The sequence below is a fragment of the Glandiceps talaboti genome, chromosome 9, assembly GCF_964340395.1.
Source record: "Glandiceps talaboti chromosome 9, keGlaTala1.1, whole genome shotgun sequence".
In the NCBI taxonomy this organism is placed as follows: domain Eukaryota; kingdom Metazoa; phylum Hemichordata; class Enteropneusta; family Spengelidae; genus Glandiceps; species Glandiceps talaboti.
In genome coordinates this window covers 7,179,209-7,201,708 of record NC_135557.1, presented here as the reverse complement: position 1 = coordinate 7,201,708, position 22,500 = coordinate 7,179,209, and the positions used below count along the sequence as shown (strand labels likewise).

The following is a 22,500-nucleotide window of genomic DNA, read 5'->3' as shown; positions in this document are numbered from 1 at the left end:
GTGGGTAGGCCGATTTTTATCACTCAGCTGTGTCTTACTCACAATACTAGTGAGGTATTACTGAATAATGACACCGGTTGTCTAGAACGAAGACGTATAGAGCAATTAACACATGATATGCTTCGCCGGGCATGGATGACTAAGGGGAAAGTTGAGACAGCTCCACAATGACGTGGTAGCTAGCATGCATCATAGCCATGGCATGCTGTCCGAAACCTGAATAAAAATATGTAGTATCATGTGTGCGTGTGTCTATGTGTGCTTCTCGTATTAACTATAAATGAGACCAATACATGGCAATGTAAATCGTCTCGTTTTACTTTTTTAGCACATAAAATTTGTCTGAGAAATCTATCTATTCATGACATAACCACATCTAATTAATTGTGTCAGTGTTTACCAAAACAGTATTTGCTACACGACACCAATGCAAAATATATGGATAAAATAGAAATATTGGAAATACTACAAAAATAATTTCAATTAGAATCATATCTACTCTTGAATGCAGTATACCTCTACGAAATGATTCACCTGAGTATATTCTACTACAGATATGTCTCATAAATAACAACTGTAGATGATTAATATGCGTGTATTATTTGTAGACATAACCAAATTACACTGGCAAATTATACACACACATACACAGAGAGCTAGACATGCACAGTCACAGACACATACACAGACACAGACATATACTCAGCCGCGTGTTTGATAATCGTTGGATCTGGGTTTACGGTGAGGTCACGTTTGAACAATCTTGTCATAATGCATACATTATGACGTCGAAACACAGTGACTCACTCGATTTAGAACGCTATGGAATTCCCCGTACATCGATTCTAATATTTCTGCGCACAGCATGCAAAAGCGAAAGTAGCCTCGCCTGAAAGACTCACCCGACAAGCTCGGACATGTCCTCGTTTTCCAGGTTCCAAATACACCGATGGTATTCTGTATAAGTACCATAGCAATGATACAGAGCAGCATTCCCCATACATTGACCAACCGATGTGCATTTTGCGTCGTTATCTGGGTTACAGGTAAGCCATTCTGTTTTCGGATTTGGGGTTTTTCTTCACAAATATAACGTGAGGTGACATAACATAACGTTTTACAGATCTCGGGTTCAATGACCTTATAGATGTCAAATGTCTTTGGGTGTGAGCTACACATACAGGGTGAGAATTAATGTCTGTTAAACATTAATAGGTGACCGACGCTTACCATATAATATCAATGTCTCTATCTGTTTACTGTATGTGTCATCCAAATATATGCTTGGTGTCCAGGTCAGCTGTGTTTATGCAAATGTTAACCTTTTCCCTAATCCCACAAGTAGAAAGTGCGTTACCCTCAAAGTGATGAGACGAGTCAAATGATGGGCCCCTTCTATGTATACGCTGCATATAACTACCGTGTCTTCTTCTGCATGTTGAAATGCTGCTAATAATATCGACAACATAGTACAGAAGGGAAGAGAATGGCACCTAATACAGCTAAAATGATGTTGGCTTGGTGTTTCACTCATGCAACATGACATTTAATTAATACACAGCCTCAAACACCTTCAAATGCATGATAAGTAAATACTTAGGTGTCACACACAGCGGGGATGCAAGTTGAAATCTTGATTATCAGTTTAAAAAATTAACAATTTCAGCCATTAAAATCATCACGTCCATGTGTAAGGTTTTCATAAGAAGCCTTTTTTCTACTCGACTGTGAAAGAATAGCAATGTTTGTCACTGTACAGCGTTCATCGTGTCTCTGTTATTGTTAGTCTGGTGTTGAACTATGTCCAGCTCTGTGTCAAAAACATATAATTTCCCATGAGTCAAACACCAAACCTACATCATTTTAGCTGTAACATTACGAAATGAGGGTTATATATTGGGTTTACATGACCGTAGGTTAGGACTGTGGGGTCGTAGTATAGGTTATTATGATAAGAAATGGCATTTAGGTTATTGCCTAATTATCTACAAATCATATGAAACTCTACTTAATGAGTAATTTGCATAATTCATGATTTTTGTCAATACGTCAATATATTAAGAACACAAGCTTCAAATTTCGTACACTATGGTACATTGGAAATAACTTAGTAAATCTGTATGATAAAGCTTATTGATTTAACTTTCTAAATGTTAGTGAATCATTTGCATCTTTACTGTTCGCCTATAACAATTATTGTTGTTGTAAGTATGCTGATGTTCTTAAATTAGTTAAATTCAATAATTCAAATTAATAGGTATATCAACAGTAATTATAAGATATTGCCTAATTCCTAATGTTATTAATTAAGAATTATTGTTAATTAGGCAACATCATAAGAATGCAAGCTTCAGATCTCATTATAATGTAGTATATAATTAACAAAACACACGTGACCTATAAAGACAGCCTTAATTACACCCATCATCAAAAACCTGAAAAATGACCCCAATGACCTCAAGAATTACAGACCAATATCAAACTTACCGTTCCTGTCAAAAGTTCTGGAGAAAGTAGTGGCACATGAACTTCATCATCACCTACAAAGCAATGACCTATATGCAAAGATGCAGTCTGCATACCGTAAACACCACAGTACAGAAACCGCTATCATTCGTGTTTATAATGATATTCTTCATGCTATTGATGGACACCAAGATGTTATACTTGTCCTATTAGATCTGTCTGCAGCATTTGACACGATTGACCATCAAATCTTAATAGACAGAATGCATAAGCGGTTTGGGATAGATGGCACAGTACTCTCCTGGTTTAGGTCATACCTCCAGCATCGAACACAACATGTAACAGTAAACAATGCAAAGTCTGCCTGTCACAGCCTAAACTTTGGAGTCCCACAGGGATCAGTTCTAGGTCCCATACTCTTTACCATGTATGTCGCACCCTTAGAGGATCTGATTTCACAACATAATCTAAACAGTATGATGTATGCTGATGACTCTCAACTTTACCAGATGATGAAACGATCACAACACATGAACACAGTCTCGCGTATTGAAGCATGCATTGCTGATATACGAACTTGGTATGCATCGAATAAATTAAAGCTTAATGACAGTAAAACAGAGATAATCCACTTCTCATCTCGATTCAGTAAAATCAATCCTGTACCATGTATCACAATTGGGGACAGCACTGTCAACACATCATCCACAACACGTGACCTTGGGGTTATACTTGACTCGGAACTTAGAATGACTTGTCATGTAAATAACATCTGCAGAGCAGCATCTCTAGCCATTCGAAAGATCGGCCAAATTAGAAAGTACCTCGACAATACCAGTACCGAAAGACTAATCCATGCATTTGTTACCTCTAGGCTGGATTATTGCAATTCCATCCTCTATGGATTACCAGACAAAGAGATCAACAAACTTCAACGTGTGCAGAACACAGCTGCTAGACTTGTTGCCAAACTACGCAAATATGATCATGTCTCACCAGTATTACATAATCTTCATTGGTTACCTGTACGTCAACGTATTGCATACAAAATCTTGCTCGTCACCTACAAGGCTGTCAACAAACTGTCACCATCCTACATCATTGAACTAATACCCATACACAAGCCAACACGTGCCCTACGTTCTAGTACTCATCTTACACTTGCCATTCCACGTGTTGCAACTACCACGTACGGAGATCGCGCCTTCTCTGTTGCCGGTCCTAAGTTATGGAACTCTCTCCCAATTCACATTAGGAGAGCGGTATCGATCGAAACATTCAAGTCCCAACTAAAGACATACTTGTTTACAAACTTTTAGAACATACTATACTTTTAGTGCAGTAATCAATAAGTTTTTTTTTTTTTAGTGAATTTCAAGTTGTTGTTGTTGTTGTTGTTGTTTTTTTTGTTTTTTTTGTTTGTTTTTTTCTCTCTCTCTCAGTATTGTAAAGCGCATTGAGGCTGTTGCGTAATGCGCTGATAAGAATTTATTATTATTATTATTATTAAAGCTATGACGACATGTAATTATGCAGCTTTTAGTTGCTTTAAGTCATTTTCATAATTTTCTTAATTATGGGACATTCATTATGTATAGTAGCTTACAAATTTGCATTTGGAAATAGGGAACTTGCAAACCAGCCATGTTGAATGTTGCATTATGAAAAATGAGATAATAAATACTAATCAGATAGTATTGTAAACAACAATGTTACATTGTTTATAACCACAAATAATCAATTCATAGTTACCCTGACCATTGTTGGAGGTTAATTTTATTAGTAGCTCCAGATTAGGTATTTCGATAACCACATATAATCCCATAGTCCTTTGCGTCTGAGCATACTCAGCCTGGATTGCAAGTTCCCTATCAGTTTGGGAACAACAAACTCCTGAACGTTTACTTATTTGCCTTACAAGAGACAATGTGTAGGGAATTCCCTACTTGTCGCGTCATGTAGCGGGGATTTCCCTATATTGTGATTTAACGGATTCAGTTTGAATCGCTATATTGTGCGATTAGGAAAAACAGAATCCATATGTTGCACCCGTACAATAACTCGTCATTAAATCTATAGTGAAGCAATTTTTTTTGACAACGTTTGGGTCTAATCGCAGCACATACGTACACGTACATGTGGATTTCTCAACAATAAGCTTAACACTGAATATGTCACTGCAATTATTGAAACGATGTGTAACTCAACAAAACCGCACATGGAAGTCCACAGGTTTTCATTGCCATCCAGTGCTATTTTACATAGTTATTTATTCCATAGCACTGTAAAATCACATCCACATTCACTCTTATCTTGTTAGCTCATGTACAGCATTCACTTGATACAGTTCACCTTTTTTTCAGAATTGCGTGAAAACCTGTATGGTTGCCCGAAGTTTAACTTCACTATGCTACACTGTGTATGATCCGAGATCAATGAACATTTTGCATACAGCGACGGTTAATTGTATTACCTTGGGAATAATGATCTAATGACCGCCAAATTTGTTGTAGAAATCCGGAATATGTCTTCGGTGAAGGCTCGTTGTTCTTGTTATGAGCATCGACGTCCCATCATGGTCACCTTATTATCAGAATGGTACTGGTGTACGTCATATTATTTTTGTTACTAGATGAGTCAAATAGGACGATCTCTTAGCTATCTACCTGCATGTGTTGTCTGAGACCTTTCTAATTATATGTCTGTCATCAAAACCAAAATCGATACTCTCATGTGCATGTTACAAGAGAATCATTATTGACAACTCTCCCATGTTTTACTCTTTCTACAGTATTGACAAGTCACATATCATTACCATTCGCATCAGGACAACGACTATCTTGTACCGTAGGTTTACAACAATCATTAGAAAGCTCGTCTTCAATATCAGCTGTATTATGGAAGAATTCTCCTCCTAACAAAGAAAAGTGCCTGACACTTGAAACAACGTTCACTACACAAGGTGATATTAAATCAAGCAGGTCGGACAAGTACATGATTGATGTCGTCTTTACGTCAACATCCACACTTACAGCAATTGTACAAATCAATGACTCTGTAGACGAAGGAACAGAGTTTATGGTAGATGTATTTATAGCATTTCCACAGTATGATACTGTGAGTAGGCAATGTACTTTTGACATTTCTGCGACATCAACTTCAGGTGAGTAAAAGTGCTCAATATATTGAAGGCAGATGAGTATATAAATAATTAAATTATAGGACAGGTTACACACATACATACATACATACATACATACATACATACATACATACATACATACAGATACACATACTGACAAACAGATATAGACCGACAGGCATACCGAGAGAGACATATATACAATTGGACAGACAGACAGACAGACAGACAGACAGATAGATAGATAGATAGATAGATAGATAGATAGATAGATAGATAGATAGATAGATAGATAGATAGATAACAATATGACATCTTCGATGTTAAGGTTAAATTATGTTCCTTTGTAGGAACGTAAACAATCATGAACTCCGGTTTTACCTTTACCTTCTAATAAAACATCTCATTATGATCAATTTCACACCAAACAGTCGGTAACGCAACCTCTAGTTCAACACCATCTGATTATCTCGGTACAACAACAACACAATGGCCTGTGCCGTCATTCACTTCGAGACCTAGTCTGTGGCTACCTACTACTAGTCCATCGGTTTATTTCAAACAAGACAGCACTACTAAGTCATCATCAGAGCGAAATGCAAGTAAACCGGAGGAAAGGAAAGATGGCAATGCAGGTAAAAGGAAAACCATTCCTGTAATTGTTATCAGTTTTAAAGTCCTGACGACACAACCAGACTTTATTAATTGATATTTTATCATAGAAAAAGATATTGAAAGTCCTTAGAAAATGACAAATTACAATCATGAGATATAAGTTAATGGATATCACACAAAATATTTCGTCTTACCCTGAAAAAGCTAGTAAATGATGTATCAATATCACTGACATGGATCACCAGGTTTCCTGTTGCGATATACACAACAGAGATAATACAGAGACACCCCTTTGTGTGTCTGCTCTGATAACAAAAACAAATACAAATGTAACAAAATACCGAGCAGATACTATATGCTTATGTCTATGTGTTATCTGTATTGTGTCTATCCCAACATGAAACCAGGTAACGAGTCTCACTGTTCTTGATATATCGTTTAATAGTTTTGGCAAGCTAAGATGAAATATCATGTAAAGTTAGACAAATTTGAGACAGATTAGCACGACGTCGAGGGGTATCATAAAATTACTCATCATTACTCATATATATATATATATATATATATATATATATATATATATATATATATATATATATATATATATATATATATATATATATACTTGCAAACATAGTTTGTCATACAGTTCATGTGTCATTTTCCTTTTTTACTAAAAACCCTGATACTAATTAAGAAGCTGTAGCTAAGTTCACTTCTTTTTTATATAATCCATTCAAATTACGACTTATTACTTTCTTACAATATCATTTCAAGGGTTTCAAGTATTCAAAGTGTGAGAACTTCACCTCTACAAATAGGGGTGGGGGGGGGCTTTTTCTGGACTGTAGTATTATCGGTTTATATTTGGACGTTGACATTCATCTTATTTACCATTGTCCATCCCAGTTGTTTGTTTGTGTGCGAAGTCATTGTTTTTTTCCAATTCGTGAAAAACTTAATAGTTCTTTATTTTTATGTTATAGGAGGTATGCCAGACGTCTACATGACAATAACTATTGTACTGAGTATTGCTATTGGTGGTTTTTGTATTATTGTACCAATAGTTTTGGTCTTACGGAGGCGAGGATATTTCAGGACCGGTCAACAACTTGAGTACGTAAGATTTATGTTGTGTATGAGGACATCCATCAAAACCATCTGTAATCCCACCAACATATCAAACGAAATAATCTAGAACACTGTATTATATATTCCTCACATTTACATACACCATGACGTAGGGCCGATGTGTAAAGCCACCGTCAGCACCTTGTTGTATCACCATGGTAATCATTGTAATCACCATATATTAATAATAATAATAATAATAATAATATTGGGTTCTTATATAGCGCTTTCCCACTCCGTGCTCAAAGCGCTTTACAACTTTATTACCCCTGGCTCGGATCAGAACAGCCAGCGGCCCTTTAGTCTTCCTCAATTTCCTGGGGAGCATACTGGGTTGACTGAAGCACAGTCGCGGTTCAAATCTTGCCCAAGGACTTTAGCCACTCAGAAACAAACAGCAGGCAGAGACAGGGCTCGAACCTGTAGATTCCAAGCCGGTCACGCTAACCATTCACCCATCATGACTCCACATTATGTCGACGATAGCTCAGACAAAAAAAAACACTATTACACAGTCATGTGGAGGTGGGGGCGATATGTTCATCTTCCACTGCGCCTGTACTCTCATAGAGTACTGCTGTGTATGACATAGTAATTGTTTCATGATTCTTGGTACAGCATACAATTTATAGCAATTTATAGTGGCCAATAAGTGCGTAAGAGACGTTGTATCGTGCCTATATGACCCAACAGAAAGCCACAACTAATAAATAGCACGTGACATTATGTACGCCAATCACAAAAGTGTATACAAAAGCGATGTGTCATGATTTGTTCAAACATCTGATGACAAGTAATATATAACTATTTAGCTTTTAGTTGCCCTACTAATGGTTTCCAATACCAATTCTAGCAATATCTAAATGAACAACAAGAGGTATGATAAATTAATAATGAATTTTAACAATTATGACACTTACTATTCGGTCATGATTTCTTGTAGGAGCTCTGTTGTTGAGAGTGTCGACACTCCTGCTGGATTACAGCATTCTAGGGAAGACATTGAAAACGCCCAGCAACTTGAATTAGTATACTTGAAGATGAACACAGATTACCAAGATATAGATATGTTAAAAAGCTTTAAATGGACACCAGTGAAAGCAGATAAGAATGAAGAGTCAGTTCCCGATGTTGACTGTGGTTGATCATTGAAACCATATTTGCAGTTCGATTGCGTATTCCATACACTGAACAAAGCAACTGCTTATAGCAATGGCTGAAAGTTGGTTGGCTCGTGTTAAGTTACCAAGTTTATTTCGCAACTGATAGAATGAGTAAAAAGCACTTGCTAGCAAAATCCAACTTAGAAATCCCTGCATCTGCATAATAATAAGGCGTATGTGTACACAAGCATGTCAACAACATATCAGTATTCGCAATGTACATAGCCTTAATTGAAGAAAAAAACCAAGGTTACTGTTTTTGCGTCGACTGAACAAGTCAGGTAATTTTTCACTTTTAACGTAAAATGCTTGTCAACGACTCAGTGGAAAATGAACTCATTGTTGTATGCATTTACATGTTATATGTGCTTCCAGTCAATGTTAGCTACAGTTCCATACACCTGTTGAAGTCAAGGGATTTGACCACCAGAGACTTACATAAAGACCAATATCATTTCATTGACTTTGGCAATTTATGATAAAGTGTGATGCCCATAATGCATTATCCAATCCGATTGATGAAATTAATTTATGGAGATCCTGAGAGCTTCATTTCATTGTCGGGTCCATCTTCATACATACATTACATAAATCGTGTAGTCTGTTTTCTAAAATAAAACTCGTACCAACCTCTTATAGCTGTTGTGAAGTTGCTTTATTATTTTGGAGAAAACAAAATATCGGAGAAAAAGCCAATATTAAATAAAACACGGGTCAGAATATTAAAGGTTGTTTTCTTACGATTTGATTCTTCTTCAGATTCTGTAGTTTAATAAGAAAATGGTGGGCAATTCTTTATCATTACATATCAAAAGGGTCCGTGCCATAATGAGGCTCCAGAAATTATTTGAGAAAAAAGGAGTGTACAGCACAACGTATAGTACTATTAATTAACTACGAGGCTTGTCCTTATATGGTACTGGTGCTTTTACGTCACATCCTTAAACATGACGAGGGAAAATATGTATTTAATAAGTCTAACTACATACAGTAAAGGTGACCAGGCATAGGTGCTCATTACCTGCGAGCTTTATTCATGATCAGTATACAAGGAATTTACTACAAGACTAAAGGTCAATGTACCAATCAAGTATTGTAATGAGTTTACAATAGAATCTAATTACGAGTGCATGTATAGTTACTCGAACCTCACCATTGTCAAAATTCAAAGTTAAAAACTGATGAGAAAGAAGTTCGTCATCAACAACAATATGGTAGTCTACATAACCATACTGGTAGCGCACGCCCTCTGACTTCAAGTTACAAGCTGGATTTGGAATAAACTCATATATCGAATTTATGGGGGGGGGGGGGGTAAACCAAGCTATAATAAATTAATGGGGGTTGTTGACTGCTACAAGACCTTTGGCATGTTGGAATTTTCCATGATGTACATTGTTGTGTACAGAGTGTGTGCACCTATAGAAAGTCGAACCAGAGGCCATACTAACGTCGCTACTTCAAAATGTCAACCCTTGAAACAACGACGAAGACTGCAAAATATACATCCGTGTACATGTTAACAAAGCAATGTCTATGCTCTCTCCTGGTTTTTATATTGGGTAAGTTCTAGTTTATTTTCGGTATTCAAAGAACAGACGACTGGTCTCAGACTCTGTATAAAGGCCGATACAAGCTATAAGGGACATTTATATCATTTTCGTTTACTGCGCACGCGTCTATGGTTACATTAACGCCCTGGTATACCGTGCGATACGCGAATTACAAATTACCTGTGCGACTATTGATATTAAAATAAAGTGGTCCTATTTCTTATCTGAGACATGCTAAGTCGATTTTTTTTTACAGATTTGCCTTTTCCAGTCTATAACTTTATAAGTAGACGGCAGTTGACATAACCATAGGGAACAATACGATTTAATACTTCATGTTGGTGTCAAGGACGATTGACCATAAATTACTGCAGACATTTTTCTTATGTAAAGGAAGGTTGAAACGACACACACAGATTGAAACTCAACACTTGTGTGTAACCAATGTGAATTCTATATATGCAATATAAACAATGCCAGTGATGAAGATGTGAATAAAGCTATATTTGAGATATCCATATTTCATTTGGGTTCACTCATGAAAATATCAGTTACAATATGCAGTTATTTTTTTATCTGTTGTTGTATGTCATAATTTTAACTCGTGTCTCGATACCATAGGTTTTGATATACTCACATACCATTACTGCTGTGATACTAACATATCCGTAATCATTGTTATTCAGAATTAAACAGTTTACATTCCAGAATAGATTGGGCACAATTGTAATTGTTAGTTTAATTCACTCCTGTTTTGGTCAGCAAAATCCCCTTTGATGCATGCTAACATGTATATAGTTTTCATAACCGTGTTAGCGTAGATCACCAAATTGCAACAACAGTGAAAATTTTAAGTTGGTATTGTGTTTAGCACAACTAAAAGACGTGATATAGGAATGGTGGTGGTGGTGGTGTGTGTGTGTGTGTGTGTGTACATGTGCGTGAATGGGTGTGTGAGTACATATGTGTGCGTGCGTGCGTGCGTGCGCGCGTGTGTTTAGTATGTCAGGTACTTAGGGTGTCTATTTCAAAAAGTGTTTAGGAATCATTATAGGCGAAATCCATGTTATATCTAAAAGAGTAGTGATTTTCCATGCTTTAGTAAGGTTAAACTAATCAGTCCGGTCAAAGTTCAAAATATTAAATAAACATATATCTTCTAATGTTCAATATAATGCAATAGTGTTATAAGAAAGGCAAAACGTGTGTGGAGGCGGGGGGGGGGGAGTTGGTGTTTGTGTTTATTCAAACCAATAAGGATACTGGGCCAATATACTAGCTTGTCATACAACAGAAAGTGATATTTTGGTCAAAAACTTAAACTCTTGATCCAAACTACTGAAAGTTGATAAAAATGTTTGTTGGGATGTTCAGATAAAAAAATTGCTCGAGACTATATGACACCACATTTAATATGCAAATAAATTATAAGAATTTGATTTTTTTTGTTAGAAAAATTGAAACTTCAATTTAGAACATAGATAATAACACTATGTATTTGTCACTTAATTTCTCTGGTTTGACTAACTGTTCACACCACGCCGAGTATTGTTAATCTAGGACCCCCCCTAGGGGAAGTCAGTGGTAAGATTTATCCGTAGTACAGTGCTCGATACGTCTGCACGCAGAGCGGAGTATATGTTGAGGGTAGAAGAAAGTCAAGTCGGATTTTTCGTCTCTACAAGCCTGTTTCGTGAGTAAATCACTCGTCAGGAGATGTTTATGTACTGAATATACCTTACTCACGAAACAGGCTTGTAGAGACGAAAAACCCGGCTTGACTATCTTCTACCCTCAACATATATATATATATGAAAAATATATATGAAAAAAACACATATTACCAAAATATAAAAGTGTCTTATTTCATACTCTTTACCAAAAATAACTACATCAATACAATACATTCTTTAACTAGTGTTACCAATTCCATATGCAAGTCCAGAACCAACAACATCAACTTCCATAAAGACATCAGAGCTGAGAGGACAACGACAGACTTGTACAGTGAAAAGTGATGTATTATTTGAATATTCCTCTGTATTGACGGCTGCTTTGTGGCAGGATATTCCTCCCAACTCAAAAAGATACGTGGCAAAGTACTTATCTTTAACAACAACATATGCATCACCCGGAGATACAGAATCAAATGAAGCCAATGGATATAAGCTAGATATTATCTTCACCTCAACTTCATCGATCACCGCAAACTTAACAATAGATGACATAAATTATATAGACAATATAACATACTATCTACTTATCCATGTAAGCTTTATACGGCATGGGGATATGACTTTACGGTGCAACTTTACTGCGCAGTCGCAAGTAACTTCGGGTGAGTAGTACAGTTTTGGATACTTGGCACGAGATAAGAAATACAACACGTACAGTTGTAAAATTCAATGAAAAGACGACAGCACGTAATTTAGTAAACTACTTTCCACTTTGTAGCATTTTAGGATGGGAAATCCTAGTAACGAGGCAGGAAAGGGGAATTGAAACTCATCTTTCAATCATACAGTTATACCATTCGAGAACTATAACTATACAATATCACCATTTTCTCGATATTGCTACAAGCTAAACATCGTTTAGGTATAACTGAATTTTATTTTTATTTCATGTTAAAAGTTTTACTTTCTAGGTAAAATATACAGATTACATTTCATTGCCTATTTTCACACAGCAATTGGTTCAATGGATAGCACAACGTCATCACAGAATGACAAATCAGATTATCTTGGAACAACTACACCACAGCGTCCACTGTCAGATGTTACACAAAAACTTTCTAAAGTCAGTGCCAGACCTAAGTGGTGGCCACCTACTACAAACATATCAGTCAGTTTCAAGCAAGGCAGCACTACTAAACCAGAATTGGGGCCAAACATGCATAAAGAGATATTGAAGGGAGAAAATTCTGGTAAGATGAAAATCTGTAAATCTGTAAAAAGTCATCATATGTTCATTTATAATACACCAAACTGTATTAATTGATGTATTTATCAAAGGAGAAAATCATTAGGAATCATTGGAAACTTACTAATGTGACAAGTATAAAATATCTGATAACAAAAAGATGCGAAATATCAAAGAACGAGATTGACAACAATAAAAGTTCGTCACAAAAAATGTAATTAACTTGTAACGACGGTTTCCTACAAAATTGATAAATTGGGTGGTTAATACAGCAAGTTCTATATAATCCATACAAGTTATTATGTATTACTTACTTACATAATTATATGTTAATGTGATTTATTTTACATTTCAAAGTGAAAGAGCTAATCTGAGTCGGCGTCGCTAAACGTCAGTTTTCCAATGACGCATTTTGACAGTGCACAGAACATTTTACAACGTTTGCTCCAAGTCCTTTATTTGACTCTGTACGTTTTGTATATCGTAACTGTGCAAATCTTGATATTTCTTTATTTGTAGAAGACGAACCAGACATCTACATGACATTGACAATTGTTCTGGTTATTGCTATCGTTGTTGTTATTTGTGTGGTGGTACTAATATTCGTTGTATCAAGGAAACGAAGATATTGCTGTCTCCAAATCGAGTACGTTCTCAAATATTTTGTGTTGTATATATATATTATATATGGTGATAAATTACCCCTATATGCGATAGTAATATCGTACGTGAAAAAGTAGTTTGTTTGCTCTTCAAAATGTGGCAAACTCTGCAAATAGTTGTTACTTTACAGCCCTCATAGTTTAGATGTTGTATAGTGACATCGTGGCAAAACAATAAGTGTTAACTAGCAAACATGTCACGTGACATGGTTTAGACAAATCACATAAGGGTGTAAGAGTGTGACGTGCTATATATTGTATTCCGGCATCTACGGACAAGCAATATAACTATAATGACTTTAGTTACCATAATATTGGATTTTCTGGTAAAACATAAATTCTAGCAATTACACTAGCTGTAACTGGAATGATTTTTGAAACTGTTTTGTTAGCTAGAATGACTTACTAATAAAATCATACACGATCAATGGTATTGAATCACCTAACAGTTAATGTATTTACATAGTTCTACACATCATATGATTTAATAAATACAATTAATTTGATTTTGGGGCCCGCCCCTAAAATCAGCACACCCCAACGATGTCATGATTCCAAGTTGTTGCGGCACTACTTATGAATAAAAACAACTTGTAATAATTATGTATACTATCTAATTATTGCTATTTCAAGAAATTGTTGTTTTGACCGAAAAATAGTACCACAGTTACATCTAGTGTAGCATTAATGAAAGTTGAAGTCTGATCAAATAATAATGAATTCTAAGATGAACCTTACCATTCAATCTTGATATCTATTAGGAATACAGATACAGAGAGTGTAGACACTCCTCCCGGAGTGCAGCTTACAGAAGGAGATATCAAAATCGCCCAACCACTGGAACTGGTATACCTGAAGGTGGACCCAGCGTATCAAGATTCAAATATAATGAAAAGCTTTAGATATAAACCTGTGAAAGCAAATAAGAATGAAGAGTCAGTGTCCAATGTTGACCGCGTTTGATCATTTAATGCACTGAATTCATACCATATCTATCACACAGACAGAAATCCATACAAATGCGCAGTTCGATTGCATTTTTGAAGACAAGTGAAAAAACTGCAAATCAGTAATTGTTATCCAATGTCGTTAAACCGCTGCATTTTAATGAACAAAAAAGTGTAAGAAAATAAAAAACTAAACATAGATTTGAAGGTTTTTATTAGGCCTAATAAAAAACATTGTATGGTTCCGATTACAATCAATTTTAGAATAGGTGTCGGGTAGATTTCTTATTTCATTTTTTTCATGTGTGAGTGTCTAGTTCAGACTTTCCATTGTTTTCCAAGTGGTCTCTGTGTTGCCTATGTCATCATATCAGATGTACAGCCATTACAGATTGGAAGAACACTTTCATATTGTCTTTTCAAATTGATGTCAGTTTCCGCATCCACTATTTCTCGTGAGACTTCGCAATTTTTGCAATTTTATTATGATTTTCTGGAATACGTAAAACAAAGTTTAGGATAAGCAGTGAAAAACTATATGGGGTCGGGTTACCGGAACCAAACATTTGTTTATGCCTTATGAAGTATTCCTAAAGTTATGATACTACCGTACATGCACAGATATGTAATGATATTGTAAAGTTAGAGTGAGTTTTAATTACACATTGTTAATTATCAGACACATTCTGATGTTATTTACATGCTTACTAGATAACATCTGATTAGCTTTATACAAAATTCTGGTATTTATTGAATGTTAAAAAATTGTTTGTTTGTGTATGTATGTTTGTTTGTTTGTTTGTGTGTGTGTTTGTTTGTTTATTTGTTGTCTCCAACATGATAAAACGATTTTGGAGACATCTGAAACAATGCTTAGCCTAAAATAAGGCACTATTATTGAAAGGAATTGTCCTTTCTATCAGTAAAGGATATAACAACATCTCAAATATCGGTTTATCACAAAATTCATTTTATGGCATCTGTACGTTAAGGTATCAACATGTAGGACAGAAAAGTGAATCAGCAACTTTGCGTGTTTGTACTTATACAGCAGATCTAGACAAGAGTAAACTGTGCACAGGAACAAAAGTCGGAATGCATTCAATTGTTGCGTCGGTTTGACTCTTGAAGAGGGTGATTCAGATACATTATTTTACGTATATGTCTCTTGCAGAGAGGATTTGTAGATATTGTAATGGAATGTAGTATAACACGGCTGTTGCAAGTCGTATCGGCATGGTATATAGTCTGCACGTATTGACCAATCATGATATGATGTATGTTTTAGTTTGCCTAAATTATGACAGGGACCGGAGGCGTGCTGTCTTTCATCTTTAGAAAATCTTCCTCTGCAAAACAACACCCACACTAACACAATTTCATTATATTGTACGCGAATCACAGCATTTCCTATCTTCAATTGTAAGAATATGTGTAAATATAATTGCTTGAATCTATTTGATACCAAAAGTATTTTGTCCTGAAAAGTCAACGTTTGAAGCACGATTGTTACATTTATTCCATCAACACGTCTGGTAAAAGTCTATTTTGTTGCAATGTATATTTGGCGACGACCTGCCAAGATAATGGTACCACAGTTACGGAAAAAGTATTTTCCAAATAAGGACCGGAGTACATCATGCATATTAACTATAGCTCAGAATTATACATTCCAACAATGTATGTAGGAGTGAAAATCTGACGGTGGCTTTGCCCTTACGGGATCGCGACATTTAGTTTACACCTTGTTTTTCATGTAGCCAGATAGTCAGAAGTAGCGGTTAGTCTAAATTTTGTCAATCCATACAACTTTTTGTGTCAGGTCATCATGTCTTCTATTGCCCTTAGTGGCACTTGTTTGACTCCTACGTATACGTGGGAGTAGTTGTCAAATTTATGGGGTAGAAAACAAACAATGTGGGTGAGGGAATTTCCAACTAAATGTGCTGGATCTATCACCATGTTTACATACATATGTACAGGTCATATGTAGCCTACACATAGCTAACAATCAAAGAATTTGATATGATTGTCGTTATGGAGACGTCCGTCTTCATGGCAGTTTCCGGTGTACAACACTACAGGTGATTTGGTCCGGGTTTGAACTATGACCTCTTAAAGAATATAAGTTACGATCCTGGAGGAGTGTGGGGGTAGTTATCCGATTTGAGTGCAGATAAAACTACTTTTCCAGAAACCACTGCTGATGACTATTTCATACACAGGACTTTCCAATGACATATACGTACATTTGTATACGTTTTAGCCGAAATGTATTTAACAGGAAATCAAAAGAGTGTCGATTTGTAGCTGTACATGCTGCAGGAACGTTTCGTCTTGAACTACACGATGTCGACCATCAGGACCATACCCGAGGCCGTAAATTGTACGTCAGCGCTGAGAGTAAACACCCATCGTTTGCATTATTTCCTGGTTTTTATTGTCGGTAGGTTATATTCACTTTCAGTTTCTAAAAGAACATTTTCACGGGCCTATAGAGGCTAGTGAAATTGGTATATAACATTGAATATAAACCGATGCAAACTGAATCACATGTGCTCCATATGTTGCCACATTAATATGGTAGCGAATTGAAACGTACATGATTTACTAGCTACCTGTAGAACTATTGGTCTGAGGTACAATATTAATGGGATTTGTCGATTTATACTAGCTTAATTTTGACAGAGTTGAGGTTTTTTTTTTCTAATTGAAGTAAATATTTACGGAGACAGCCATAGAGATAAGTATATAAGGGGACGCCTAAATATGGGGGTTGCTAGGTTGGCAGTCATTGGCTCATGGCAGCCATTTTCTTTGGTAAGGGACGGTAGAGTCGAGTCGATATCGTGAACATGCATTGGAAGTATATAAATGCCTGCAAGTAACATAGATTCTGTATTCAAGATGAGACAGCTACTTTCAAAACTTGTAAAATTATTTTCAGATTTGACTTTAAAACAATGTCTACTTAACAAATTATACACATCATGATTTACAGTGAGGGGTTACAATAATTACTGCCCCGATGCAAAAGGTCGCACTATAAAAATGCCTTACTGCTACTGTTAACCCAACATCGTCACGATGCTGGAGGTTTGGACAAAAGTACTTACCACTAACGTGATTCTGAAGTACTTGACATACTAATATGTAGTTGAGATCTAAACAGTTAAAATTCTAGAATGAATTGCTCAAAAATAAAAGTTATGGTCAGTTTGTTCGAAGTCCACTTCGAGTTTTGTCAACATGTCTGCTGGATTCATAAAATTGTTAGCATAATTTAGTTTAAGACTGTGTTTTATTTTCACTAAATAAGTTAAATATACCTACAACTTAAAAAAGTTAGGAAAGGATGGTTGATTTCTATTTGCTATTTTCTATTTTTTGTCTTCATCAGCCGTCAGTTTCTGTCAGTAAATCGTGACACCGCAATGAGTATTTTCTTGAACCCCCTTTCCCCATAATGCCATATCAACAACCTTTATTTGAAAAGGTTTAATATGAAATTACCTTTCGTAACTTTGCATCCATCATCCAATTTCCACCACCACCACCACCACCACCACCACCACCACCACCATTATCATCACCATTATCATCATCATCATCATCATCATCACCATCATCATCATAATTATCATGCACAACGACAACACCATCATACATCATGTTGCGTTCGAATAGTAATTTCAGTAACTCATAACTGCATCAATACATTCTCTTACTAGTGTTACCAATTCCATATTCAAGTCCAGAACCGACGACATTAAGTTCCTTTGAGATATCAGCACCAAGAAGACAAGAACAGACGTGTACCGTTGAAAGTGACGTATCATTTGGAAGTTCCACAGTTGTAACGGTTGATTTATGGCAGACGACTCCTAACAACTTACAAGAGAAGCTCTTATCATTAACTACGGTGTATAAAGCACCCGGTGATAGTCAATCAAATGAGTCGAGTTCATGTTCACTGGATATCATCTTTACGTCATCATCTTCGATTACTGCAGACTTAACAATAAACGACATGAAATATGCAGAAAATAGAAAATATTTTCTATATATCTCCATAACATCAGTATTACATGATTCTGATGTTACAAGATGTAACTTTGCTGAACCGTCGAATGTCACCTCGGGTGAGTAGTGTAGTCACACATAAATGGCAAGCATTTCGAAATGTTAAGCCTAAAATTAATTATTTTGTTCCGGTTACCCCACCCCACCTAGTTTTACAAATTCGACCCTAAACTTTTTTTATGTATTCGAGAAAAAAAAATGTTAAAATTGCTAGGTCGTGCGAGAAACACTGGATGGGCAAACTGACATCAAATTAAAAAAAAGACAATATAAAACTGTTCTTCCAATCTGTAATGGCTGTACATCTGATGAGAAGAAACCAATAACACAGAGACCTTATAGAAACCAACAGAAAACTAAACTACCTGAACTAGACACTCACACAAGAAAAAATAAAATAAAAATAAAAATATCTGCCTACCCCACATTTTCTAAAATTGGGCGTAATTGGAACCACGCGATTTATTTATAGGCCTTAGGACCACTTCAGATATAATTATCGACAATGAAATAATCGCAAACGTGTAATGTAGAGACCTTGATATAGATTTAATATATAGGAATCAAGCCTTCGGAAAATAGTCTTATTTTAACATTTCTTGTTTGATTTCTTTGTCATTGCCATCCCTCACTTTTCTCTGCTTCGATTTAGGACATGAAATTAGCGGGGGGGTAGGGGGTAGGGTAAGCACTAACAACCATTGTCAATTAAAGAACTGTCAGACTATATACCGCAATAGGGAATCGACTTCAATAGACAATCATGGAAGCTGCTTATCACTAAATGTTCCTCGCTACATATTGGCTGTGTATTCATATCACTACATACTGATTTGAAATTATTTGTGCTGTCCGAACCCGTGTTCAGTTTAGGATAATTCAGTTAGAAGGGAAGAGGGTCTGTGGCCTAACTACAAGAATTTAGTTTTTCGTCCCAGATTGAACTATAGATCTCGCTCCTAAAACATGCTCCTATTGCTATCAACTAATTTCTGCAGGGTTGGTTTCGACTCCGCCAATTGGTCATGACGAACCTCCTGGTACGACAGCGATACAAACTTCTAAATCAGAACAACAAATAACAACAACAACAACTTATCCAGGGTTACTTATTCCGATTCCATCGACTCCTCCCAAGCAAACAAGCACCGTCAGTCCTAAGTTTACCGTGAAACTGGATAAGCAGAAGAATTCGCACGAAGAATTCAAGGAAGAAAATGAAAGTACGTGAACGTTACATTGTGGTTACTTCTCAAAATAAGAAGCTTTTCAAATTTCAAATTTCATCTGTTTCTACCAATTAACATATGGGTAAATTGACTTAATATATGCATAAACATACGCGCATGCGCTTCTAATGACAGCCTCAGACATTGACATCGAACGACGTATTCGATATTGTGACTAGAATGTGTGCTCTCTCACCATTTCATGACTACCTTTGCAAAGCTGTCGATTGTTCAAGCACTGTTTGGCTATCACCAAATATATATCCACAAATGTTTTATTTTTCTTTGCAGGTGAGAGTGAAAACACGACAAGACAAACAAATACAAATACTATCATCGTTAACTTTATAATTGGTCCTGTATGTACGATTGTCTTAATATTTGTTATTGTTATCTTCATGGTAACCAAGCGACACCATGTTAAAGGGTGTTGTGTATCGTGTTCACTTGCATATATTGCATATTATGTTGTCAATTCAGAAGTTGGTAAAAGGTACGTACACATATTTACCTGAGAAACTCTCTCTCTCTCTCTCTCTCTCTCTCTCTCTCTCTCTCTCTCTCTCTCTCTCTCTCTCTCTCTCTCTCTCTCTCTCTCTCTCTCTCTCTCTCTATCTCTCTCTCTCTCTCTCCCCTCTCTCTCTCTCTGTCTGTCTGTCTGTCTGTCTCTCTCTCTCTCTCTCTGTCTCTCTCTCTGTCTCTCTCGCTCTCAATTTACAGTAATAAGAAGGTCATGTTTACTTATACCATTGTACCAACATGTAGATATAAACCATTGCTGTGTTACTTCCATTGATATTAGTGTGAAATTGTGTTTTACATTGTGACCCAACAGACCCTTTACTTCTTATATTCAATCTGACGTAATTTCACAAATCAACCCCTAACTACGTACGGCAGGATTACAAAAATCAAAATATCCACTGATTATCAGATTGTTTGAAAATCTCGAAAATAAGTAACTCAAATGGATCAAATTATCCTTCTTACTTTAATTGTTATTACCATGTCACTCAACAGTTCAAGTACGGTAACGTTATGTCACTGCGTATTGAAATTATCCCCTACATCAATGACCCGCCATCAAGTGTCTATGCCTGCTTATACTCATACACTCTCTGTCCGGCTGACTGATGACCCGTTCATATCATTGAGTGCAGACTCCCTAACCGTGCGGTTTATGGAGTGTATTAAATGTCATTCATTCTGACTGTGTAGGTGTACGTTTGTTTTCTTCCAGTGGCACGTTTACTCGCACGTACGAAGGTATCCACATTGAGGTGACACACACCGATACTCCTGTATAATTGGCTTAGCTCTATTGGTTCCAATCTTGATTTGTTTGAACACACTGTGATACTATTGTAAACATCAACCCTTTAAAAACCGTGGGTCAATGACTCGGAGAATTTGTCATACCATCTACTCAGCACATGTTTGTACATTGGCGTAAACGCGTGAGGTACTTCGCACGCATTTAGTCCGGCTTATTGGTGGTGTAAACGGTCTCGAAGTGAGCAGCGGATTCAATTACAGTCACGGTGTTTCCAGATCACCATTATTATACGGCTACTTATCGGCCAGGTCAAACGAATGACATGCATGTCTTCCGATGAAAACAATACTCAAGGCTGGCAATATTGCAATATATAGGACTTTCACATATCTACTACAACATAAACAAGACTAACTAAATCCATGGGCGTAATAAGGACACTGCTCATCTTGACACAAGTATTTTTATACTGATGTACAGACTATGTTTCGACCTTACGTTGATTATACAAATTCAATGTTGGCTCGACAATTCACTAAACATATCATGGATATTGAAAATGTTCAGCGTACAGGCTACAAAGCATACTACAGGCTACAATGATAAGTCATATGATGAGAGTTTGAGACGTCTTAAGATCTACCAAAATCATGTTAGCGTCGCCTCATCAGGGGAGCTATGATCGGGTAATACAAAATTGCAAAGAAAAACTTATGACCATGTTTAACAGATGTTTGACACTAGTCCAAATTGTTAAAGCCGCATGTTAGACTGGCTAGGTACACATATTATTTTGTGTCCAGGACTCCCTGCTGATACTTCGGACAATTTATCATAATAGGTGGTTCGTTTCAGCACCAAGTCGTCAGTGTATTGAGCGGCGATTTGGTAAAGTTGTTGTTGTTGTTGTTGTTGTTGTTGTTGTTGCTGTTGTTGTTGTTGATGTGTTATTGTTGTTGTTGTTGTTGTTGTTGTTGTTGTTGTTTTACCGTGAATTTACGTTGGGTAGGAAGCCATTGGGGCTTTTAAAGGCTCCTTACTGTTCTGGAAGTGGTTATCAATACACGCTTTAACATGCCTGTGAATACATAACGTATACATTTCATATTGACTCTCATGAGAGAGAGAGAGAGAGAGAGAGAAGAGAGAGAGAGAGAGAGAGAGAGAGAGAGAGAGAGAGAGAGAGAGAGAGAGAGAGAGTGAGAGAGAGAGAGTGAGAGAGAGAGATGAGAGAGAGAGAAAGAGAGAGAGAGAGTGAAGAGAGAGATTGAGAGAGAGAGAGAGTGAGAGAGAGAAGAGTGAGAGAGAGAG

At 36.4% G+C, this 22,500-nt stretch overlaps 2 protein-coding genes across 2 annotated transcripts in view; both read left to right on the top strand.

The window, feature by feature from the left end:
• LOC144440223 (uncharacterized) overlaps positions 1–241 on the top strand; it is a 5,078-nt gene extending 4,837 nt beyond the window's left edge. The window contains exon 5 of the mRNA XM_078129539.1: positions 1–241. This exon is cut by the window's left edge and continues 515 nt beyond it. The gene's annotated coding sequence lies outside the window, so the exon portion shown is untranslated.
• LOC144440224 (uncharacterized) overlaps positions 1–9,137 on the top strand; it is a 9,224-nt gene extending 87 nt beyond the window's left edge. Inside the window, exons 1-6 of the mRNA XM_078129541.1 lie at positions 1–4; positions 935–1,046; positions 5,258–5,629; positions 6,040–6,243; positions 7,210–7,339; positions 8,298–9,137. The exon at positions 1–4 is cut by the window's left edge and continues 87 nt beyond it. Of these exons, the coding sequence (XP_077985667.1) occupies positions 950–1,046; positions 5,258–5,629; positions 6,040–6,243; positions 7,210–7,339; positions 8,298–8,499 (1,005 nt within the window). The 5' untranslated portion in view covers positions 1–4; positions 935–949 and the 3' untranslated portion in view covers positions 8,500–9,137. The remainder of the gene's footprint in view (positions 5–934; positions 1,047–5,257; positions 5,630–6,039; positions 6,244–7,209; positions 7,340–8,297) is intronic.
• The last annotated feature ends 13,363 nt before the right edge of the window (positions 9,138–22,500 follow it).